We start from the raw sequence: 21821 nt of genomic DNA, 5'->3' as shown, positions 1-21821 counted from the left end.
CCTTTTGTTTCTCTAAAGTCAGCACTCTTGGGGCCTTGACAAGGACTATGGTGTATTTTACCCAGCAGTTTGCAGGCTTCTTTGAAACTGGAAAGGAGAGTTCACTAAAAAGCATAGGATTCCCCCACCCCCATCTTTGCTTCACTGCCATAATCTCCCCAGGACAGAGAGCTGGCCCAGAAGCCAGATCTTTTCCCTGCCTCCCTCGTGGATGATAATATTATCATCATGGCCCGAAGGGGCCAAGGCCAGGAAGACCATGGTATTCTTTGGGAGGGCTCTGTGACATTGACAGTGGAGTCTTAGCATCCAGGACAGTGCTAAGATAGCAAAGTAATGTGGGAATTTACAGAAACTTGGCCTAAATCAATGCCACCCTGTTTTTGTCACAGTGATCATCATTTGCTCCCCAGATATGAGCTTGTGGTCCAGACGCATGAAAAGCAGAGGGTGATAGCCACTCATGGCGAAGCCCCATCAGTTGGCAGTAGTGGGACTGGTGTGTCAACAGTAAGCCAAGGACAAAGGGGTAGCTGGCCCAGAGGCCAAGAGTGAATCACTTTGTGACTGCCCGCTGAGAGATTGGAACATTGTAACCATGTGGGAGGGGGTGGGGGACAGACGACAGAGATGTCTGTGATTTCTGTTTGACCATGGGAAAGGAAGGGGAATCCTCAGTTCTCTCTGGTAACCCCAAAGCCTCTGGATTTTGTGGATGCTTGTTGATAATTTGAATTGTACCAAGGATCATGTCAAAGTCTGTAGGATCAGTGGTAATTCTTTCTTAACGTTCGTCATTGGGAGTCTCTTTCCCCGGACCTTGAGGTCTGTCCAGCACATTCTCAATGTCTTCTGAGGGCCAGAAGTCATGCTAGGCATCCAGAACACACAAATATAAGTCTATCAATGTGTGGGATAAGGAACACAAACCAACAAGTACTATACTCTCCATGTTAGGTATGTCAGCTGTTTGGGTTTCGTGGGCCAGGGTTTTCATTGCATATGCCTTGCTGGCCTGGAATGTGCTGTGCAGATCAGGCTGGCCTCAAAACTTCGTTGATCCTTCTGAATGCTGAGAATGTAGGTATACACTAGCATGTCTGGCTCTGGTCAGCTTTCAGATATATTCCAGTCTGAAGGGAGGAAGAAAAAGAAGGAGGGAGAGGAAGATGGAGGGAGGGCGAGAAAATGAATTTGAAAGTCAGAAAAGAAAAACAAAACTGCTCCCATCACGTGCCCTGTTCACTAACCGCTCATCTTTCCTCTGTTCACAGCTATGTTTCTTAGAACAGTTGTCTACAGGTGCCGTCTTCATTGGTTGCTTCCCCCTCGGCCCTGTGAAACTCAGTCCCATTTGGACTCAACCCTCGTCTCCTTTGCCAGTGTCATTTTCTGCCTTCAGTCTCCTCTAGCCAGCTGCCAGGGTCAGAGCTGCTCAGCTGCCCACCCCATTCTCCCTGGGGACCACCCTCTGGGGTACCTCCAGCAAGCCTAGACTGCTCAGGTGCACACACCCCCTCCTGAGTTCTGGGAGCCGCTTGCAAGCCCTTACTCTAGTATGTCCCCAACTGAACTCTGTTCTGCCTCCCAGCAAGGCTCTCCCAGGTGTCTTTGTCTCCCTTTTGGTTTGTCCAGTGCGAGGCAGAAGCTTAGAAGCTGCCCCGTATCCCGTCTTCTCCCCAACCGTTCTATCCATCTGCACTGACTACTCTTTTGAAGTCCGTTCCTCCTCTGCTGCTACTGTCGCAGTGTGCATGCTGTCCCACACTGCAGTCAGTGTGATGGTTCCAAAATGAGACTCTGCTCGTGTCCAGACTCCTAGAGGTTGGCCAGACCCTCTGTCTGTCTAAAGAACAGGGGCAGGTGAAGGACTCCAGGAGGGGAGGGAGTCAGGCGGTGGGCTTCCTTGCAGGTTGTGCATGAGGTGGAAATGCAGGTGTTATATTCTGAGGAGGAGCAGCCGCTGGCTCTTAAACAGAAGTGTAGCACCGCCTGGTTCCTATTACAGTTACAGAGATCACAGAGGCAGTGCCTCGGAAGCAGGAGCAGACACAGGATGGGACTGTCTAGGAGAGGGCATGGTAGTCGAAAACTCAGGTCCTCTAGGTTATAGGAATTCCTCCTCAGGCAGCTTGGCCCTAAAGGGTCAAGTGATGCTCCTGCCAGGTCCTAAGCAACCCTCCTGCCCCTCTCAGCCCTAAGGAGTCCCAGCTTAACCGGTTTCTGTCTTTCACTTCCATTCCTATCTTCCCCTCCCAGCTGCCTGCTGTCTTGTAACTTCAGATTCCCCTCTGAAACTCCCGATAACTTCTACCTCAGATTCCCTCCCTCTGCCACTCTCTCTAAACATGAGGCTTAATGGAGGCCTCCCAGCCTCAGTCACACACCAGCAGCAGCTCTGATGGTAGGAGACCAACAGCTCATCCATCCCTGTTCACAAAGAAAATGAAGGTGGCCAAGTGTGACTTCAGGCCTGTGGTGGAATGAGCCAGACATGTGCATTAGGCTACACTATCTTCACAATATCATACTTTGAACACCCCTAGGCATTTAATTATCAATCATGATTGGACTCTCCAGAGAGGAAGTGCTACTTAATGCTGGGTGTGGTGGTGCACATTTTTAGTCCCAGCACTTGAGAGGCAGAGGCAGGTAGATATCTGTGAGTTCCAGGCCAGCCAGGGCCAAATAATGAGACACCGTCTTAAACAAAAAGTATAGACTCCTGTAGCCAAGTGTTCTACTACTGAACTGTATCCCAAAACCAGAGAGTAGACTCCAGAGTCAAACAAATGTGGGTCATACCCCTGCCAACTGCCTACTGTGTAGCTTTGGTGAATTTCATTTCCCACCCCTGTTAAAATTAAGGTGATAACTACTCACTGCATAGAATTATTGGGTAGACTAAGGTAGTTTGTGTACATTGCTTAGAGAAATATCTAGCTGTGCTAGCTTTCCATTGCAGTGACAAAATGCCCTAGAAAATCATTTGAAGACGAGGAAGAGGTTTTGGGAGTTTCAGGTTGACTCCTTGTCTCCTGTATTGAGGCAGCATGAGGGGCCTCAAACCTCATTAGAGCTGGGAACAGAGAGAAAAAAAGGGCTGGAAGCCCAATCCCCTTCAAAGGCACACCCCCAGTGACCTAGCTCCCTTCCACTAAGCCCCACACTGTCCCAGGAGTGCCACCCTGGAGAACAAGCCTTAAACACAGCACCTTTGGGACACAGTCCAGGTCCAGGTGTAGCACTGGCCGATTGACAGCATTCTGTCATCTGTTCTGAGGAGATTTCTGTGGCCTGATCTAAGTGGGATTAAACGTCAAAGCCAGCTGTTCATCTGTTATGCTCACGGAGCCTTCCTCCACCCTACAAGGTTGACAAGCACTCTCTCACTGTGGAAGGCAGTGGTCTGGCCAGAGCCAGCAAGGGCGTGCTGAGATTGCCAAGGGCATGGGGCAGAGCTCTCTGGCTCAGCTGAGCTTCAGTAGAGGGGCTGGAGAGGCTGGCTTAAACAAGCTGTGCTGTGCTTCCCTGTGGGAAGGGCTGCCCTGAGCCCCGGAGACCATGGGGAAGAACCAGTGCTGCCAGCAGTTTTTCTAGTTGCAGTTGAGGGAACTGGAAACATCCCGTGTATCGCAGAAGTCCTTTGTCTTTGCTCTTTCTGTAACTAAGGACTGCAGACAGGGGAAGTGTCAAACAGTGAAATAGGGTCAGAGTGAGAGACACTCTGGCCAGCCAGGGACACATGAGGACATCTGTGGTCCATTACATAACTCTAGCTTGTTTGTCAACAGAGAACCAGGAATAGTGTGTCTCCGGAGGGATTTCCCCTTCCTGTTCAAAGCTCCAGATAGAGCCCTGTGTGTGTTTCTAGGCACAGAGTCAGTTCACCTGAGAAGACTGCACAGCCTGGCATCAGAGTGACCAAGATGCCTGGGTGGGGAGCCTTGCATTCTTCCTTCCCACAGGCACGGTGGGAGACTGAGGGCCCTGGCTCGGGGAATTGCAGAATACACACATACATGCATGCATGCACAGAGCACATAAAGCTGCTACCTTGGTTCCCTGTTCTCGTGACAGTAGCTGGAAGGCTCCACCTTGGGTGAAGGTTTCAATCAGATGTCTGGAACAGAAGTGAGGCTGGACTTACGGTACCAGGGAAGTTACCAGGTCCTCCAGCACATGCTCGCTCTATTTCTTTAGCCACTTCCTGTTTATGGGCCTGTTCTGAGGCCAAGGGGTACTGTGGGAGATTGAAAGCTGAATCACAGCTGTGGCTGAGAGGGCATGAGAGTGGGAAGGCAGCCTTGACCTCAGGGCTATGAGGGGAGAGGAGATGCACCCCACGGAGGAGGAGAGACGGTAGTGGATGTAAATACACATGAGGGTGGGCTGGAGAGATGGCTCAGCGGTTAAGAGCACTGGCTGCTCTTCCAGAGGTCCTGAGTTCAATTCCCAGCAACCACGTGGCGGCTCACAACCACCTTGAATGAGATCTGGTGCCCTCTGCTGGCATGTGGGCAGAAGACTGTATACATAATAAATAGAATCTTAAAAAAGACTTTGCCTGGTCTACAAGAATACACATGAGGGTGAGATTTGGGGATGGTGGTGGAGGTAGGGATCTTGAACAGAAGGGATGCTTCCAGGCTGAGGGCCATCTTCCTTCAGCCTTCCCACAGCTAGAATGGGGGAGGGAGCCAGTGCACTCCAGAACTAAACAGGAGCTAGTTTTGAAGGTTGTGACTTCTGCCTGCTTGAGACTCTTTATTTAGAGTTGAGTATAGGAAGACAACAACCATTCTTGGTTCTCTCCATCAAGCCAGCCCCTTTCTTCCTGCAAGCCCATGGTCTTCCAGCCTCTCAAGAGTCCAGCCTGTGGGTGAAGTAGAGTGGAAACTTCCTTTCTGGGCCTAGAACTGAGGACTTGCCTCCAGGGGCAGCCTCGAAGCCGGGCTTGCCTCGCTTTGCTGATTCAAAGTTTATATTCAAGTTTGAATATGTGGGTGTCGAGGACACCAGGGATCTCCTCAGGTGGGCCTCAGTTGGCCACTCCACCTAGACTCATGGCTGTGGTTCAGCAGTTCCACCAGGCCCTGGTGCTGGCACGCAGTATTGGTGCTTTGTCCTGGGCATTGCTGCTCCAGCTTGGGTGTGGATCAGGTAGTCTGTGGGAACTTAGAGCTTTGCAGGCCTTCAATCAAGTTGGCATGAAGCATTCCTCCTGCATGGCAGTAGCAATAGGGATGAGGAAGGTGGTGTTCCCTGAATGCCAAGCATGTTGAAGTGTTTTATACAGGTTGGCTTACCTCACAGGATTACCAGGTCAGGAGGAGTTTCTCCTGGCCTCACTTAGAAATAAGAAGCCAAGTCATGGGGCTTCAGTGCCAGCAGATTGAGGGTTGGGGTGGGGGTGGCAGGCCAGAATGTGATCTCAGAATCCTGCTGATCACTGCTTCAAGTTCCAGATATTTCATTGTGTTCCAGCACTGTTTCCAACTTCTTTGCCATAGCCAACCTCAGCTTTATATGGAAACCCCGCCCGTGCTTGTCCAGAGCTGATGTCTCTGTGAGCATAGAGAGGGCTAGGAAGGAGGGCTGGACAGCGCCTCCTCTCTGCTCAGGAATGCCTCAGTCCTCGGTTCTCCCTCCTTTCCCTCCTTCAAGGTGATGCTGCCCAGCTGTCAGATCCTCTATCATTCTTGTCCCTGACATGGTCTCCCCTGTTGCCTGAAGCCTTTGGTGCCTGCCTCATAGCCCTTCTGCCTGAGCCCCACTATTCTGGGCAGCCAGTTCTGTCTTTCATTTTCAGGGCATTGCCTTTCATTGACAGGAAAGGAAACACCATCGTAGAGTTTAGGGACTGGTCCAAGGTCACAGTACACAGAAAGGATTTGAACTTGGTCCAACCCATGCCCTCCAGCTTTCCACCATCTGCTCTCCTCATTGTCTTCAGTTCCGCCCCTCTGGGCATCTCACAAAGACACAGCCTGGGCCTCGGTCATCTCCTTTCCTGCCAGGCTGTGATTCCTCCAGAGTTCGGTTTCCTAAATCTTCCTCTTTCAGAAGGATGCTCTGTAATCCTCATGCTTGCTTCCCGTGCCGTCAGAAGATGTCTGTGCTCACAGCCCCACATGCTCGCCTGCCTACTGGACCTTGTCTTGGGACCCCACTAACATCCAATCCTTGACCTTCACATCCATGAAACATTGATGCTGAAATTCCTCTCGCTAGCTCCTAGGCCACTGACCCCCCAGCTCCAGCCCAGGCCTCTAAATAGCCTATGTTCTGCTTGGTAAAGACCTGTCCTGCAGCCCACACAAGCACTGTATTGTGAACTCTGTAGAGCTGAAATTCTGTATAAATAGGCACATTTACAGTTTCCTGTCCATTTAGATGCCAATCATTCTGACAAGGAAGGCACTGATCTTAAGTTACATGTGTAGCAATTCATGGTAGTGCTTTCAGGGCCAGTAAGTACCCCTTCTCTGTGTGTGATGAAAACGTATTTATGTCTGCATGATATTGAACAGGCATCATTGAATTCAGTGCCCTCTGTCCCGATAACATTATCATTTAGCTTGATTTTGAGGAAGAGGCTTCACTTTAGGTCCTCTAGGCCCCCGTGACGCTGGTGATTGATGGTTATTGATCCTGGGAGCAGGGGCCAAATGCCCCTTGTCATTCTAATACATACATTCCTAGGGTGCTAGGAGAGGGCAAAGCTGTGCAGATACTAAGATGTCAAAGATGTTCTAGAGTAGACAATGGAATAAGAATACACTGAGATCAGACCTGTGGGTTCAGATGCTATGCAGGTTACATGTCCTTAAGGAGACTGGGAAACTTTAAGCCAAGATGACAAATAGTAACCAGTTTCCAGTTAACCTACTTTGTAGCATTGTGTTGAGGTCTCTGGGGCTCAGCCCTCCTCCCTGGGAAAGATCCCTATTATTAGATAGGAATAACAGCCAGTGTCAAGGAAGACACAGTGGCAGACGTCACATCTTCACCTAAGTTCTTTTACCTTTTATGATGTGTGCTATGTGGTGCTTTTATGTGTGAAGCCGAGGCCCTGTGCATGTCCGACTTGAATTCTACCACTAAACCACCTCCCTAACTCTTTTGCTATCCTTAAAAGGCAGTGAGCAGCCAGATGGTCACCAAACTGTAACTATTAGAGTCTCTACTGGGGATAAGATTCCTTTAAGGACATGAGTGATGGTGGCCTCCAAAGCATCACCAAGTACAGGCCTTGGCTGTCCTTTCTCTTTGGGTTTTCTTTGAGATTGCTTTGGAATCCTTAAATACTGGAAGCCCCAAAGCCACATGTGGGGATTTTCTATGTCCAGCAGCCTGTTCACTGCTGCTCTGAGAGTCCTCTCCCAGGTAGGCTAGACTTTCACACTCTGTCTGTCTACTTAACAGCTGCTTCATTTGCTTGTCATGTCGGCACTGCAGTGCAGGTAGGGGATGCTTTGAGGACACATTGCGTCTCTGGTTCCCTCCAAGAGCCCATGATGGCCTCTCTTGTATCGTCAGCTTCCACCGTCTCTTGCTGTCTGGATCTGGAGCCCACTCAGCTACAGTAACCTTGGACTGGGTGGTTGGAGCTCGGGGACCTACAGGATATCAGATGTGCTCACAAGCAAGTGGGGCTTCCTTGCTGCTCAGCCATCATGGTGGGACTACAGAGCTCTGGCACCTCTGCCAAGCATGCCCATTCTATAGTAAGATGACCTTTGAGCGCAGATACTTGATCACCAGAAAAGCAAGGCTTCCTTTCCTTTAACACACATCCTGAACTGCAAACCTAGCCCTGCCATGGAGTAATGCACACCTCCAAAACTTGGATATATTGGGATGCTGTTTGAAATTACATGTGGATCACTTTATAGTGCTGCCAAAGACAGAGGCAGAAAGGAAACAGTGCATTTTACTGAAACAGCTCCTAGTTGTGGGAAGTAGAGTAGCAGCCATGCCTTCTGCAACTCTTACAGCCTTGCTTCATGGGAAGGTTGTGATGTGTGGGCTATTGGAGAGTGTCAGAACCATATTGTATTATTGTTCCCTGGATAAACCTTGGGAGATTGAGGCTGGAGGGAGGATCAGGACTCCAAGGCCTGCCTGAACAATAGTGTGAATTCAAGGCAGCTTGGACAACTTAGCGAAAGCCTGCCTCAAAATAGAAAATGAAAAATGATACTCCCCCCTAAAGTTGACTCTGAAATGCATTAAAAATAATACACATGATGAATGGATGGCTATAATAAAGCCACATGTACTGGCAGAGTACTGGATGGAAGTGTTTGGATATCTATTGCAAAGTCTTTACCTTTTCTCCAGTTTTCCCATAATGAAATGTTGAGCAAAGGTTGCCTTCAGCCATGAACTACTTCAGTTTAACTTGACCAACACAGTCCCCAGGGTGAGAGCGGGGGGTTTGTGCAGGTTGGACCCATTTCACCTTTGAAGACCCTTATGGGGGTTCATCTGGCCTCAGGTCACATGCTGGCAGAGAGGCAGTGGTCACCCTGAATTCCATAAACCCGTGACCTTGTACGGGCACTTTCCTGTGGCATCCATGTCTCATGCCAGCTCCTGTGTGGTGTGAGCTGCATTCCTCAGCCTTCTGGTCTGCCTGGCATTCTTCCCTTCCTAGAGGTCTGGCCATATGCTGCAGCACCGCCTTTGAAATGCTCTGTAGCTCAGAGCACCAGGGTGGAGTGGAGAGGCTATTGTGTGAAGGAGGGCTGGGACACGGGGACACTCCAGATGGTCCTCCTGTCCCTTGCAGGTTGTGGGTACTACAGAGGACATGAGCCAGAGGAAGAGGGCCAGGCTCCTATTTGAGTGACTAGTGAAGAGTCTGTCTGAAGTTAGGTCCTAACCAGTATTGTAGACCGGATCCAGTAGAGGCCAGGAGCATGCTGGGTTCCAGTGTCAGAATAACTGACTCCAAAGTGGAGGTGAACACACTGATCCCCACCATGATGACACCCAAAGCTGTGCTTTCCTGTCTTGTACTCATCTACGGGCGGATGCTCAGTACATGCAAACTCCTGGTTTTCTTGATGATGTCGGCCTTAAGCAATGGGATACCGAGGAGGAAGATAGACCGAAAAAGCAGTCAACTTTTTTTTTTTTTTCAAGACAAGGTTTCTCTGTGTAGCCCTGGCTGTCCGGGAACTCGCTCTGGAGACCAGGCTGGCCTCAAACTCACAGAGATCCGCATGCCTCTGCCTCCCAAGTGCTAGGATTAAAGGCTTGCGCCACCACTGCCCAGCAACAGTCAACTTTTTTTTAAATGAGCCATTTCATGAGTGGAGAGATGACTCAGTGGTTAATAGCACTTACTGTTCTTGCACAACCGGAGTTCAGTTCCCAGCACCCATGTCAGGACGCTCACAAGAGTCTGTTAAGTTCCTCTCCAAGGGGTCTGACACCCCCTTCTGGATCTGTGGACTCCCACCTCATGTATGCACATAACCACCCACAGAGACACACAAATAAAAACAAACCTTTGGAAAAGTGAGCTGTTAAATTGAGATCCCCAGAGGACCAAGGACACAGCAGTGTCCATGCTCTTCAGGACACCCTCCTTGTCCCCAGAAGGTGCTCGCTCAGTTCTCCAAGCAGTGATGCTGCTGCCCTTGATGCCTGCAGAACCCTGAGACAATGCCTCCCTGTTCCAAACTGAACCTTCTACGGTAGCTATGCTTTTTGTTTTGAATGAGTGTGTTTGCTAGGCACGTAGCAAGAGGTAGAAGACAGATAGCAAAAACATCCAATTGGGCACTTGGTCCATCTGACAGAGACGGCTGGGGACCTGATGAAGAGAGTGAACAAACATCACCTGGTCTGCTGAGATTTCTGACTGAGAGTCCTAGGCAGAGCAGAGTGTTTTCTGAAGGTGTGCTTGCGTGTCTACTTCCGGCCGCAGGCATTTTCATACAATGGGGTAAACAGTAGTAACCTCTGTTGGAAACGGTTGGCCTTCCAGCTGTTCTCAAGGGCACAATGCCTGAAATACCCTTAGCTATTCACTGTCACAGGGCCAGGGGGCCAGCCTGCTCAGGACGTTTTCAGAGGACATTTGAAATAGACGTGCTCTTGTTCCCAAGAGTCCGCTTTTTGCAAGCACATGGCAATTTGCCAATTTAATTTCTGTTACAACCTCCTCCCTGACAGGCTGGGGACAGGATCCATCCGAGCGAGGAGAACTAGGTTGCCCCAGTAGGTTCTTATGATGGCCAAGCCTGCTCTGGGCAGGAGTTCAGAACAAGGAACTGGGCTGACTCCTTCGGGTCTCCTGCAGCTACCTGGGTGACCTTCCATTGGCTGTCTCTTCTGTGTGTGTCAGTTTCATCCCTCATGGGTTACTGTGAGAATGGACGGAGCCAACAGCACCACAGTCCATGACAGACACTACTGCAAGAGTACTTGAGTGCCTTTGAGGGCTGAGGCTCTGTAGTCCTCTGTGTAGAGACTGCAGGGCCCCAGCGCCAGAGCAAGTCAAAATCTCAGTAGGACTCCGGAAGCATGGCTGTGCTTGGTTTTGGTTGGACCAGTAACAAATCACCATATGTTTTCTGCATTCCAGCAGTCTGGATCTGTTCTCTTAGATCACAGAGGAGGTCAGATGTCCGAGCTTGTTTCCCCTGACTGATGTCGGGGTGTCTGTGTGGTTGCGCTCCTCACACCCCTGGAGGTGCTAGCTTTTTCCAGCTTCTTGCATTTCTTGGTTATCATCTTCAAAGCCAGCTGCAGAGTGTCTTGCTTCTGTTGCCCCCTAGTCACCTTCTGTAGTCACCCCTGCTCCTGTTGTAAGTACCTATTTGCTAGGTTTAGGACCCAGCTGGACCTTCCAGAAGAGGCTGCTCTGCTTAATCCCATCTGCAGCTTTGCCTTGCCATAGTCACAGTTTCTGAAATGGGCATATTGGGGGACTATTTTCACACATCCACTGAATCAGGATGCTTTTCTGGTTTTGTGTTGTGACTTGACCAGTGTGTCTGGACCAGTCGAAGCACCAGGCTACACTCTGCCAGGTCATGAATATTATCCTGTGGCATCACCAGGCCCTCTCTGAGGACAAAGCCAGTGCCCCATTCTCTGTGGGATTCCTCACCCTGGCACATGCAGGCCCTGGGTGGTGTGTGCTCATATGTAAAGACTGACAAGCCCTGACTGATATATGTGTGTGTCCTTTTAGGCCACGGCGAGTGTCACTGTGGAGAATGCAAATGCCATGCAGGTTACATTGGGGACAATTGTAACTGTTCAACGGACATCAGCACATGCCGGGCCAAGGATGGACAGATCTGCAGTGACCGTGGCCGCTGTGTCTGTGGGCAGTGCCAGTGTACAGAGCCTGGAGCCTTTGGAGAAACATGTGAGAAGTGCCCAACCTGCCCAGATGCTTGCAGCTCCAAGAGGTGAGGGCCTGCTCTTCTGCCCTCACCCTAGGCCTGTCTTTCACCAGGCACCCTCCCCAGCTGGCCTCTTGTGCCTGTGGTCCACACATAGGCTGCCAACCAAAACTTGTGCTAAGGGTCACCAAAACAACGGCCATGAAATGCTGGGTGTCTGGGGGGCGGGGCGGGGATTGGTGGAAGGAAAGTAAAACCATTCATAAAAACAAGATCACTAATCCATCTAAGCAAGTTTAAAGATTGCAGAGTGATAAATGAGATGAAGCTGGTGCTGGGTCTAGACAACACAGAGCCTGGGGTATGCCATCATGTGTTCTCTAAAGGGAATGCCGTGTGCGTTCTTTCCCAAATGCCTTTGATCTTCCGCAGAGCATCTCCCAAACAATGCTTCATAGACCAGGCCCGTGGGAACTGCTGCATTAAACAAAATGTAATCAGAAGGCAAATGGGATGGAAGGGCGCCGACCTAGATAGGGATGCCTGAAGCGAGTGCAGGGGCTTTGGGATTTTTCTGCTCTATTTATGCTGATAATAGAGTCGGGCTGAATGTAGAGCTTGTCTAGGCTTCTGTCACGGGCTCGGTCCAGAGTCAGGTCACACACACCCCATGACCATCCTGGGCTCTGCTCTTCACACCCACTACCATGGTGCAACACAGGTCAGTTGCAACAGTCAAGCCACGGTGCTGCCTGGACCACAGGCGTGACACTGGCTGTCAGAACTTGCTGGGAAACAGCTGTGTCATCCTTGGTGCTGAGGAGCCAGGCAGCGGGGGAAGCTGGGCACTAAGCAGAAGCAAGTGGTGATGCAGGCAGTGTTATTCTTTGGCAAAGGAGCACAGTTGTGATTTTCTTTTGGCAGATTTCCCTGCTAATGTCTGGCCAGGCTGATAATGAAGTGAGTTCATGCTCACAGAGCCTGTGATTGCTGCTGGTCAGCTGTGTTCAGAAACGTTCAGAGTGGCTTGACCCTTCCTGGCCATGTGCCATAGACAGCCCTGGGCATGGGCAACTGAACCTGCCTGTAGATTGAGAGGCAAGATAGGGAGGGAGTGGCCCAGACACCATGCCCGTGTGGGTGGGATCGCAGCTCTAGTCAGCATGCTGTGTCCAAGGTACCCCTCTGGCCCCAATTTCCAGCAGACCCTGGGGAGTGGGCCAAGCTGGGGCAGCACATGGAGACAGTAAAAGGGAGCGGAAGCCTCCTTACCTTCCTACGGAGCCACAGGTAATGTGGGGTTGTCTCAGCGGTTAAAAGGCCTCATGGAAAAACAACCCTTGCTTTAATAAAATGTCTGAAAAGCTAAGAAAGCCCAAAGATAGGGACTGGCCCTTCTGATCTATCCCAGGACCACACTGACCTGTCTCTTTCATGGCATAATGGAAATTTTTCTTTCTTTTTTTTTTTTAAACAAAGTTCTTTTGATAATGAAATTTTAGGCCATTTTCCTGCTTTGTGTTTTCTGAGAGGTTTTGAATATTTTAGTCCTTCATCCCTCGTGTTCTAGAACTAACCAAACACACCCTTCACTTTGGTGAGGTCACACTCGACTCCAGCTGATTTTAATTAACATGCCTTGCACAAGCTCTCGGAATGGCCTGTTTTTGTAACGGGGCAGACATGCTTTAATAAATAACTACAGTGCAGCCTGAGTTTCTGGGGGTTAGGGAGCCCAGCGCTAGGCTGCTGTACCCATATCCATATGGGTTGTATGGAGTGTGTCCTAGAGGGGACATGGAGTTGTATTAATACAGTGGAATATCTTGGGGTGTGTGTGGGGGGGCAGGGGGTCGAGCCAACCGGAAACCAGGCATCCTGTTTGCCATGTGCTGATCCAGGAGGCTGGCGGAAGGTCCAGCAAGGGTCAGCATGAATGGCCAAAGATGGAGCCACCCCTTTCTGGCTCCTGGCCAAGCCTGACTACCTTGAGGGGTGAGGGTGGGAGGAGGGACCAGGCAGAGCAAGAGACAAATATGAGCCTTACTGCCTGGCTCCTCTAAAGTGTCTGTGTGAGATCAGCCCAAGGAGAGGAGTAGTTAAATTCCCCAAGCATCTCAGTGTCCTCTGGAGAAAGTTACAGCCCTCTCTCTTCATGATCTGCCCTCTGCCCAGTCCTTATCAATGTCTAGATGGTGGTCGGAGCATGTCTGGGAGGCAGGACACTGGGAGGGGACCTGATATGTGCTTCTCCTCTTGGGTCTCAGCATCCTCTGTGGAGTGGCCCTACTGTATGATGGCGCTCCCTCCAGTACCAGGGAGCTTTCTAGACAGCCAGTTCTTTGGGTTCCCTGTGAGATAAGTAGGGTGATCTGCCTCCTTGTGGCTGGCTGAGGTTTTGTGGGGTTACCCCTTACTTCAGGGTCACAGAACCTCGTCTGTATACCTGGCTCTAGCATCCCCTCTTGTGTCCTTAGACTTTCATGTGCCACTCCCCTAGAGCCCTGAGACTTGCTGTCCCCTGGGCTACTTGACCCTACCCATTCTGCCATGGAGTTTGCTTTTCCTATGGCACCACCTGGTCCTTCCAAGGAGGCAGAGACCCTTCCTCTCTCACAAACTTTAACAGTGGCTTGGCTGAGGCCTGGCCTCCCTCCTGTGTCCCTACATTTTCTATTACCATGTAACCTCAGGACCTGGGTTTGATGATGTAGAATGTAATAGCTGGTCAATGGGGTGTTTTAATTAAGCATCTTCACATGCAGTCACCCAAAGGTGGGTGGTGGGGAACTGAGAGGGCCTCTTTTTTGACTCATCCATTTTCTAGAGAAGGCATCTGTTATAAAATACACTAGCTTTGGTGTAGACCAATTACCAGGTAAGTGGCCAGCATGCCCTGAAGGATGCTGGCAGGCAGACACCATGTGGGAATTGGAGGGGGTGGGAGGCCAAGGTACCCAGACAGTGGTGATCAGTCCTTCCAGGCATCAGACTTGCCAGGAAGCCCCATCCTAGAGGCCAGCTCTGAGGGTTCAGTTGAGCCCAGGCATCGAGACTTACTGTTAAAAGCCCTTGTTACCTTGGGGTAACACAAGGGCTTCAGGCACTGGCCCCAGGAATGTGGAGGTGCCCCATGGACCAGTTGTTATTCGCTGAACACCTCTTCCATGGAGCCTACTTCTCACTGTAGCAAGGCGCAGATTTGGTTCCTGCTGTCAGTACTGGGAAGGTCGGCAGCTGGCAAATTGAACTGTATACCATATACACCTCTAAACTCACTCAGACCTCTCTGAGACCCTGGGGCTTCCTTTTTTTTAAAATATGTATTTATTATGTATACAGTATTCTGTCTGCATATATCCCTGCAGACCATCAGATCTCATTACAGATGGTTGTGAGCCACCATGTGGTTGCTAGGAATTGAACTCAGGACCTCTGGAAGAGCAGCCAGTGCTCTTAACCTTTGAGCCATCTCTTCAGCCCCGGGGCTTCCTTTTAACACCAGCAAGATGTCAGAGCATCTTGTCCCCAAGGCCAGACTTCAGGAGTGCAGCTGAACCTTTGGGGCATTACACAGCAGCTAATTCCCACATGAATTTTTTCAGAGACTGTGTAGAATGCTTGCTGCTTCACTTGGGGAAACCTGACAACCAGACCTGCCACCACCAGTGCAAAGAGGAGGTGGTCACGTGGGTAGACACCATTGGTGAGTACCCTGGGTAACCATGGACAACTGTCTCTGTGAACCTTGGCCAGCTTCTAGGGGTTTGTTTTCTGCCTGGAGAGCAAATGGTCTCAGCCTTGAGTCAAGCCCAGCGTAGCTTTCTTTGCATGATTGTTAGCTCTGCAAAGGGATCATGGGATGGGACCCTCACATACTATTGGCAGGAATGTCATGCAGAAATCAGTTTGCAGATGCACAAAAAGCTACTCAGAATCATTGCACAACCTAACAATTCCCCTCTGAGGTATATGCCCCAAAGAGTTGGGCTTGGTTTTCACATGTTCATAGCATTGATTGTGATAGTCGGTTGTTCATTAACTGATGAGTGATGAAGTAAATGTTCTATATCCATCCATAATGGAATATTATTTTTACCACAGTTAAGAGCAAAGCACTGATATGATAACACATATGAGCCTCCAAAACATTGGCCTAAGTGAAAGACGCTGGACAGAAAAAAGCATAGGTATTACATGATGCTATTTAAAATGTCCACAGTAGGCAATGTCATTTGAGAAAGGGTAGAGTAGAGATTATACGCTAACCCATGTGGACATTTCTGGGCACTGGTAGAACATTGTGAGTTTCCTAAATTGGCTACATTTTGAAGTGATTAAACAGTTCCTGAGGGACTGCATATCTGAAGGGGGAATGTCCATCCAAGGCTCGCCAATGCTAGCAGGCTTGCCCTGTGCCTTGACCTTCAGCTGCTGTAATATAAACTCCTGGCCCTGGCTCTGTCTGTCTTGGTCCTGGCTTCTTTCTTCTCTCTTTATCCACGCTCTTGTTCCCCCTTCCCGGGCTTTGATTGACTTATTGGCATGGAGTCAATCAAAAATATACTGAATCTATTTACCCTGCAAGCATTCGGGGAGCACCTATCATGTGGCCAGCCCTTCCCAAGTTTGCTATCCAGGGCCTGGCTGATCTTCTCTTACATGAAGCACATGTAGTGAGAAAGAAGAAAGGGCTCCCTTCCCACCTCCCACAAGCAAGCCTGCCCTTTGTGCATGTCTCCTTCCTAGCCCAGTCCTCTCAGCGGACTCTGCAGAGAAGTACATGCTCTGTCTACCACTTATCCCTAGGCTGGCTGGCTGGCTGGCTGGCTGGCTGGCTGACTTGCATGCTTTATTTGTTTGTTTGCCTCTGCCTCCCAAGTGCTGGGAATAAAGGTGTGTGCCACCATGCCCGGCCTTATCATATTGTTTGTTTTTATATTGCTCTCACTATATATCCCAGGTTGACTTCAAACTTTCTATCCTCCTACCTCAGACTCCCAAGCACTGGGATTATAATTGTGTGACTTGGCGTCCTGTTCTTCCTTGTGCTTTTAAAGATGCACACCCTTGCCGGGCGTTGGTGGCACACGCCTTTAATCCCAGAACTCGGGAGGCAGAGGCAGGCAAATCTCTGTGAGTTCGAGGCCAGCCTGGTCTACAGAGTGAGTTTCAGGACAGGCCCCAAAGCTACAGAGAAACCCTGTCTCAAAAAAACAAAAGAAAAAAAGAGAAAAACCTTTTCCTGGTGCCTGGGAGGACAGTTACACTGTCCACTCTAGTCAAGGGTCATGTGGGAAAAGAGAAGGGTGTCAGCTGAGGAAGGAGTTTGTCAGAAATGAGACCAGTCACAGACAGAGCTGGGCCTTTAATGGCCTGACCTCTGGCAGAGGCTCACAGTGTCAGTGTGGAGTACCACCACGAAGCTGGCCTTTCATCCAAAGAGACTTGGCACCCTGAATTCCAGCTCTTGGGGGAGAGCATCCTCTTGTCTTCTTTAGTTAAGTCAGCCCTGCAGACTGGGCCAGTTTCCAAAGGCAGATACTCACTCAAGCCTGTTGCATCCCGTTGCATTCATCCATGCCCACTCCCAATCATTGAAGGCTTCTTTTATTTCATGTCACCACTAGCCAACACTTCAGAGAGCTGACAATCCTTATGGGAACCACATGTCCCCAAAGCAATAAACTCAGCCCTGGACCTTGATAGGAGAAATCTGAGCTCATTTAAAAGCCCTTCAGTCCCTTTTAAGTCTCTCATCTTTTTCTGGGGTGCTTAGCTTCCACCCTTGTCCATCGACGGTTTCAGCGTTTCCCAGAGAGATGCTCAGGGTGATTCTGCTTGCTTCTCTCCTAGTCAAAGATGACCAGGAGGCTGTGCTTTGCTTCTACAAAACTGCTAAGGACTGCGTCATGATGTTCAGCTACACAGACCTGCCCAATGGGAGGTCCAACCTGACAGTCCTCAGGGAGCCAGGTAGGTCAGAGCCCAGGGGGCCATCCTGGTCCTGCTTTCTTGTGCCAGTCCCTATGTGGTGCCTGTGAACCCAGCACTCTGGAAGGTAGAGACAGAGAAATGAAAAATTCAGGGCACTTAAAGGTCAGCCTGGCCTACAGGAGACCCTGTCTGAAAGTGCCTGTGAGGGGCACACCAGCCGGCCATACTGTTGAGGCAGAGGGCTGGGGTGGGGCAGTAGAGCTTTGGGAATGTTGCTGTGCAGTGTTACAATGGAGGAAACTTTAGCACGCTTGCTTAAGAGGTTTTGCAGAGAGGGTGCAGGACACTTGGTCCACCAGGACTGGGGTGTCCCTTAAATTGGGGATCATCTGGCTCACAACGGCCTGTCAGTACCAACAATTCTGTCTTGTGTTCTGTGCACTGGGACTAACAGCCTGTCTTCAGAGTGACTGCAATTTCTATATAGTCAGCCATTTCAGTTTTTGGATTGGGGAGGGAGCAGAAAAAGGTTTGCAGGTTCCGGATCACAGAACTCAATTTACAAGTTGAGCCCAAGAGAGGCAACCTTTCATCTCTGATGTAACTGCAGTCAGAAGGTGGAGGTGTGCAGGAGATGCTTTGCCTAACCTGCCTCCCGGTCCCTTTCAGAGTGTGCAAGTGCCCCCAATGCTATGACCATCCTGCTGGCTGTGGTTGGCAGCATCCTTCTGATTGGGATGGCACTCCTGGCCATCTGGAAACTGCTTGTCACCATCCATGACCGCCGAGAGTTTGCCAAGTTCCAGAGTGAGCGTTCCAGGGCACGCTATGAAATGGTAAGTGGAGGATGGGTAACAGAGAGGCTGCTGGCCTAGAGTGAAGGCCAAAGGCAGCGGTATCTTCGTTATTAAAAACAATCAATGAAACAAAGAATGAGCTAGGCGTGGTGGTATACAACCTACACACCTCTAATCCCAGCTGTTCCAGAGGCAACAGGACTTGAAGTTCAAAGTTAGCCTTCCTTACCAAAACCCTGCCTCAAAATAAAAATAACCAGGGGCTGGAGAGATGGCTCAGTGATTAAGTACACTGATAGCTCTTCCAGAGGGCCTGAGTTCAATTCCTAGCAGACACGTGGTGGCTCATAACCATCTATAATGTGATCTGATGCCCTCTTCCGGCCTGCAGGCATACATGCAGATAGAACACACATACAAAAAATTTTTAAAAATTTTATTTATTTATTTATTTATTTATTTATTTATTTATTTATTTATTTTTAGTGTAGTTCAGTGGTAGTGTGCTTGCCTGGCATGCACAAGGCTCTGGGCTCAGTCCCTGGTATCACAGAACAAACAAACAAATCTATGCACAATGAAGAATCGACATCTTCACTACTGGATGGGAGAATCACACACCTGGAAGACTTCAGGGGCACGTAGACCTCTGGTCCATGCTGGGACTGACTGCTGTGGGGCACAGTGCCAGAGGCAGGCTCAGTGATACCGAGACCCAGCCTAAGAAAAAGGCTCAAGCTCCCAGGTCTGGTTGGATGGCTATAAATGGAGTTCTTAATTGGTCTAGATAATAAAAAGCTGGAGTCAGAAATAGAGGGAAATGCTGAGAGATCAGAGAGGAGGAGCAAGTCACAGCACACCTTACCTCCTTAGCATCTCAGAAGACAAGCGAGTGATTCCTGTTTCTCCCTGTTTATATCCTGTTTCTGCCCAGCTACCTCACTTCCTGTCTGTCACAGATCCCCAAACCTCTTTGGTTAGCTAGTGGCAAGCTCCATTCTCTGACCCCCCAGACATCTTTATTTGTATAAGCAAGATATCACCACAGATGACCATATGAGCAAGTCCTTCTGCCCCAGGCACACCCTGTTCGTCTACTTGCTATTGAAGCTTCTGTTCAGGAGAGCTGAGCTCAGAGAAAATAACTCTGACTCCCCAGAGATAAAGGCTGTCTGTTCAGGCTACAAGGCCTGCCTGAGCCCCCCATTTCAGAGATGAAGAGAGGGGAGGGAGTGCCCCAGAGCACAGAGCAAGCCCAAGGCAGGCATCCCTGGAGGTGCTAGACCTGAGGCTGAACTAACACCTGTGCTCTCTCATGATCACAGGCTTCCAACCCCCTGTACAGAAAACCCATCTCCACACACACCGTAGATTTCGCCTTCAACAAGTTCAACAAATCCTACAACGGCTCAGTGGACTGAGGCCCCTTCTGAATGGCTGGAGGGGGACTGAGGACAAAGACTGACACGTCTTGGATTGCTTTCCACTTGCTCACGCTAGCTAGGCAAGCAACGAGATGCCCTCCATGGAGCCTTAGGGCCCTGCTACCCACACAGGAGGTAGCTGACCATGTGGCTACAGTCCAGGGACACATGAGGGCCACTTCCCTTCAAGCCAGGAGAAGCAAGGACACTCTGGCATTCTCGGCTTCCCTGCTGTCTCCAGCTTGCTGTCTCCATGAACTGCTGAAGACTGGGCTGCCCCTCCCTTCCCCGCCTGGCCAGACAAGACGGTATCTAGAAGAGTCTGCGTGCACAAAGCCAGCGTGCAGCCTGGCTTTTTTGGGCTGGTTGGTTTTGCTATGAAATAAAAAGGTCACGCGTTTATGATGTAGATCTGATTACTGGCTCCCTGAGGACTGCCTGGTATCTGTGGGTGTTGGTGATGGATTTGGGGAGGCGCCTGTTGAAGGTATACACCTTGTAAATGATAGCTTTTTCCTTCTTGTCCATGTCTGTTTAGTACTTTTGAAATGAAAAGAAAAGATTTTCTGGGATTGGAAGTAAAGACTGAATCCAAGCAACTTTCTGTTGGTGTGGTGGTTTGAATGGAAATGGCCCCCAGAGGCCCACAGGGAGTGGCACTGTTATGAGATGGCAAATTGTTGGTGGAAGTGTATAACTCTGGGAGGGCTTTGGGGTTTCAAATGTCCAAGCCAGGCCCAGTATCTCTCTTCCTGCTGCCTGCTAATACAGATATAGAACTGTCAACTCTCTCTCCGGCACCATATCTGCTTTCGTCTGCCATGCTTCCCACCATAGCAATAATGAACTAAACCTGGACTATAAGCCAGCCCCAATTAAATGCTTTCCCTTATAAGAGTTGCCATGATCATCCAGGTCTCTTCACAGCAACAGAAGCGCTAACTAAGACAGTTGGCTTCATACTCTCTGGTATGTGTCTGCCTCCCTTTGAGTGCTCCCCAGTAGAGGCTGACATGTCCATAAATCCTCTCAGGAAGAGAACTTGAACCAGACTGATACTCCAGAGCAGTGCTCCCTGTGGTACTTGGCAGATAAGGTGCTTCAAGAGGAATGAGCGGGTTCCATTGGGCCTCCGGGTGTTGCTTACAGAAACTGTACAAACCATGTCTTATGATAAAGCTTGAGGGGGACCTTGGCGGATTCCATGGCAAGCAAGGGTGACTGAGGCAGAGGGACAAACATGCCAGCCAGCCAGAGCTTAGAAGTTTTATTAAAAAGGGCATGGGGGCGCGGGGGGGGGGGGGAGGCAGAGAGCAAAGAGGCAAAGAGACACAGAGAGAGGATAGAAGAGAAGAGACAGGAAAAGTCCTGTCTGCCCCAGGGGAACAGCAGGAGAGAAAGCCGAAAGAGAGCATAAGTGGGCAGAGGTCTTTCTTTTAAAGGCTGGCCAGGGTACTGCCTGAGTGCATTCTACTAGGTGACAGGCAGGCCAGCATAGTGCCTGAACCCTGTTTATACCATGCACGTTTCCTATCTCTGTTCTGCATTGCTAAAGATAGAAATAAATGTTGTAAAATGCTAACAGGCAGAGAGAGATGTGTGACGTCCATACAAAATGTTTCTTACATTGTAAATAATAGACCCTAACTAACACCTTCCCTCATCAAACCCGTAGGCCCACTTGGGGCCCAAAGCCCAAGTTCATCTCAGCTAGTCTCCTACAGAGCTATAACTCTCCTTAGATTCCCTTTGGAGATGAGTGGGTCCCAGTAGCCTCCTGAGCTATTTGCCTTGAGTCCCGCAGAATAAGCAGGCTCTGGCAGGGGAGGTGGCTTGCTGAGGGGACCCTGTGGTACTAAGCCCTGGGTTCACTCACAATGCCCCACTTCCTTGACAAATCTTTCACTAATGTTATGATTCTTAAAATTCGATTTTTAACTGAGCATGGTGGCACACACCTTTAATCCAAGCACTCCGTAGGCTGGAGGATCTCTGAGTTCAAGGCCAGTGTGGCCTACAAAGTGAGTTCCAGGACAGCCAAGGCTACACAGAGAAACCCTGTCTCGAAAACCCTCAATAAATAGATAAAAATAATTTATTTTTAAAAGTGTTTATGTGCGTAAGTGTTTAGCTTGCATGTATGTCTGTGCTCCACATGTGTGCCTGGTGCCAAAAGAGGGTGTCGGATGCCCTGGAACTGTAGTTAACCTGTAGTGAGCCATCATGTACGTTCTTCTGGAAAACGGACCTGGGTACCAAGAAAGAGCAGTCAGTAACTGTTAAGCCATCTC

At 49.8% G+C, this 21821-nt stretch overlaps 1 protein-coding gene across 2 annotated transcripts in view; it reads left to right on the top strand.

Moving 5' to 3' along the window:
• The window catches only part of Itgb5 (integrin subunit beta 5), a 121460-nt gene extending 101331 nt beyond the window's left edge, over positions 1-20129 (top strand). Inside the window, exons 11-15 of one of the 2 annotated variants that reach the window (XM_027412795.2) lie at positions 11216-11438; positions 14978-15078; positions 17229-17348; positions 17979-18116; positions 19432-20129. In XM_027412795.2, the coding sequence (XP_027268596.1) occupies positions 11216-11438; positions 14978-15078; positions 17229-17348; positions 17979-18116; positions 19432-19571 (722 nt within the window). In that variant the 3' untranslated portion in view covers positions 19572-20129. Of the gene's footprint in view, positions 1-11215; positions 11439-14977; positions 15079-17228; positions 17349-17978; positions 18146-19431 lie in introns of both variants that reach the window. The other variant, XM_027412794.2, reaches the window with a different exon arrangement.
• Positions 20130-21821: the final 1692 nt, after the last annotated feature.

The sequence above is a fragment of the Cricetulus griseus genome, chromosome 4 (assembly GCF_003668045.3).
Source record: "Cricetulus griseus strain 17A/GY chromosome 4, alternate assembly CriGri-PICRH-1.0, whole genome shotgun sequence".
NCBI lineage: Eukaryota > Metazoa > Chordata > Mammalia > Rodentia > Cricetidae > Cricetulus > Cricetulus griseus.
Note: the sequence above shows the minus strand (reverse complement) of the source record. Positions and strands in the feature narration are given on the sequence as shown.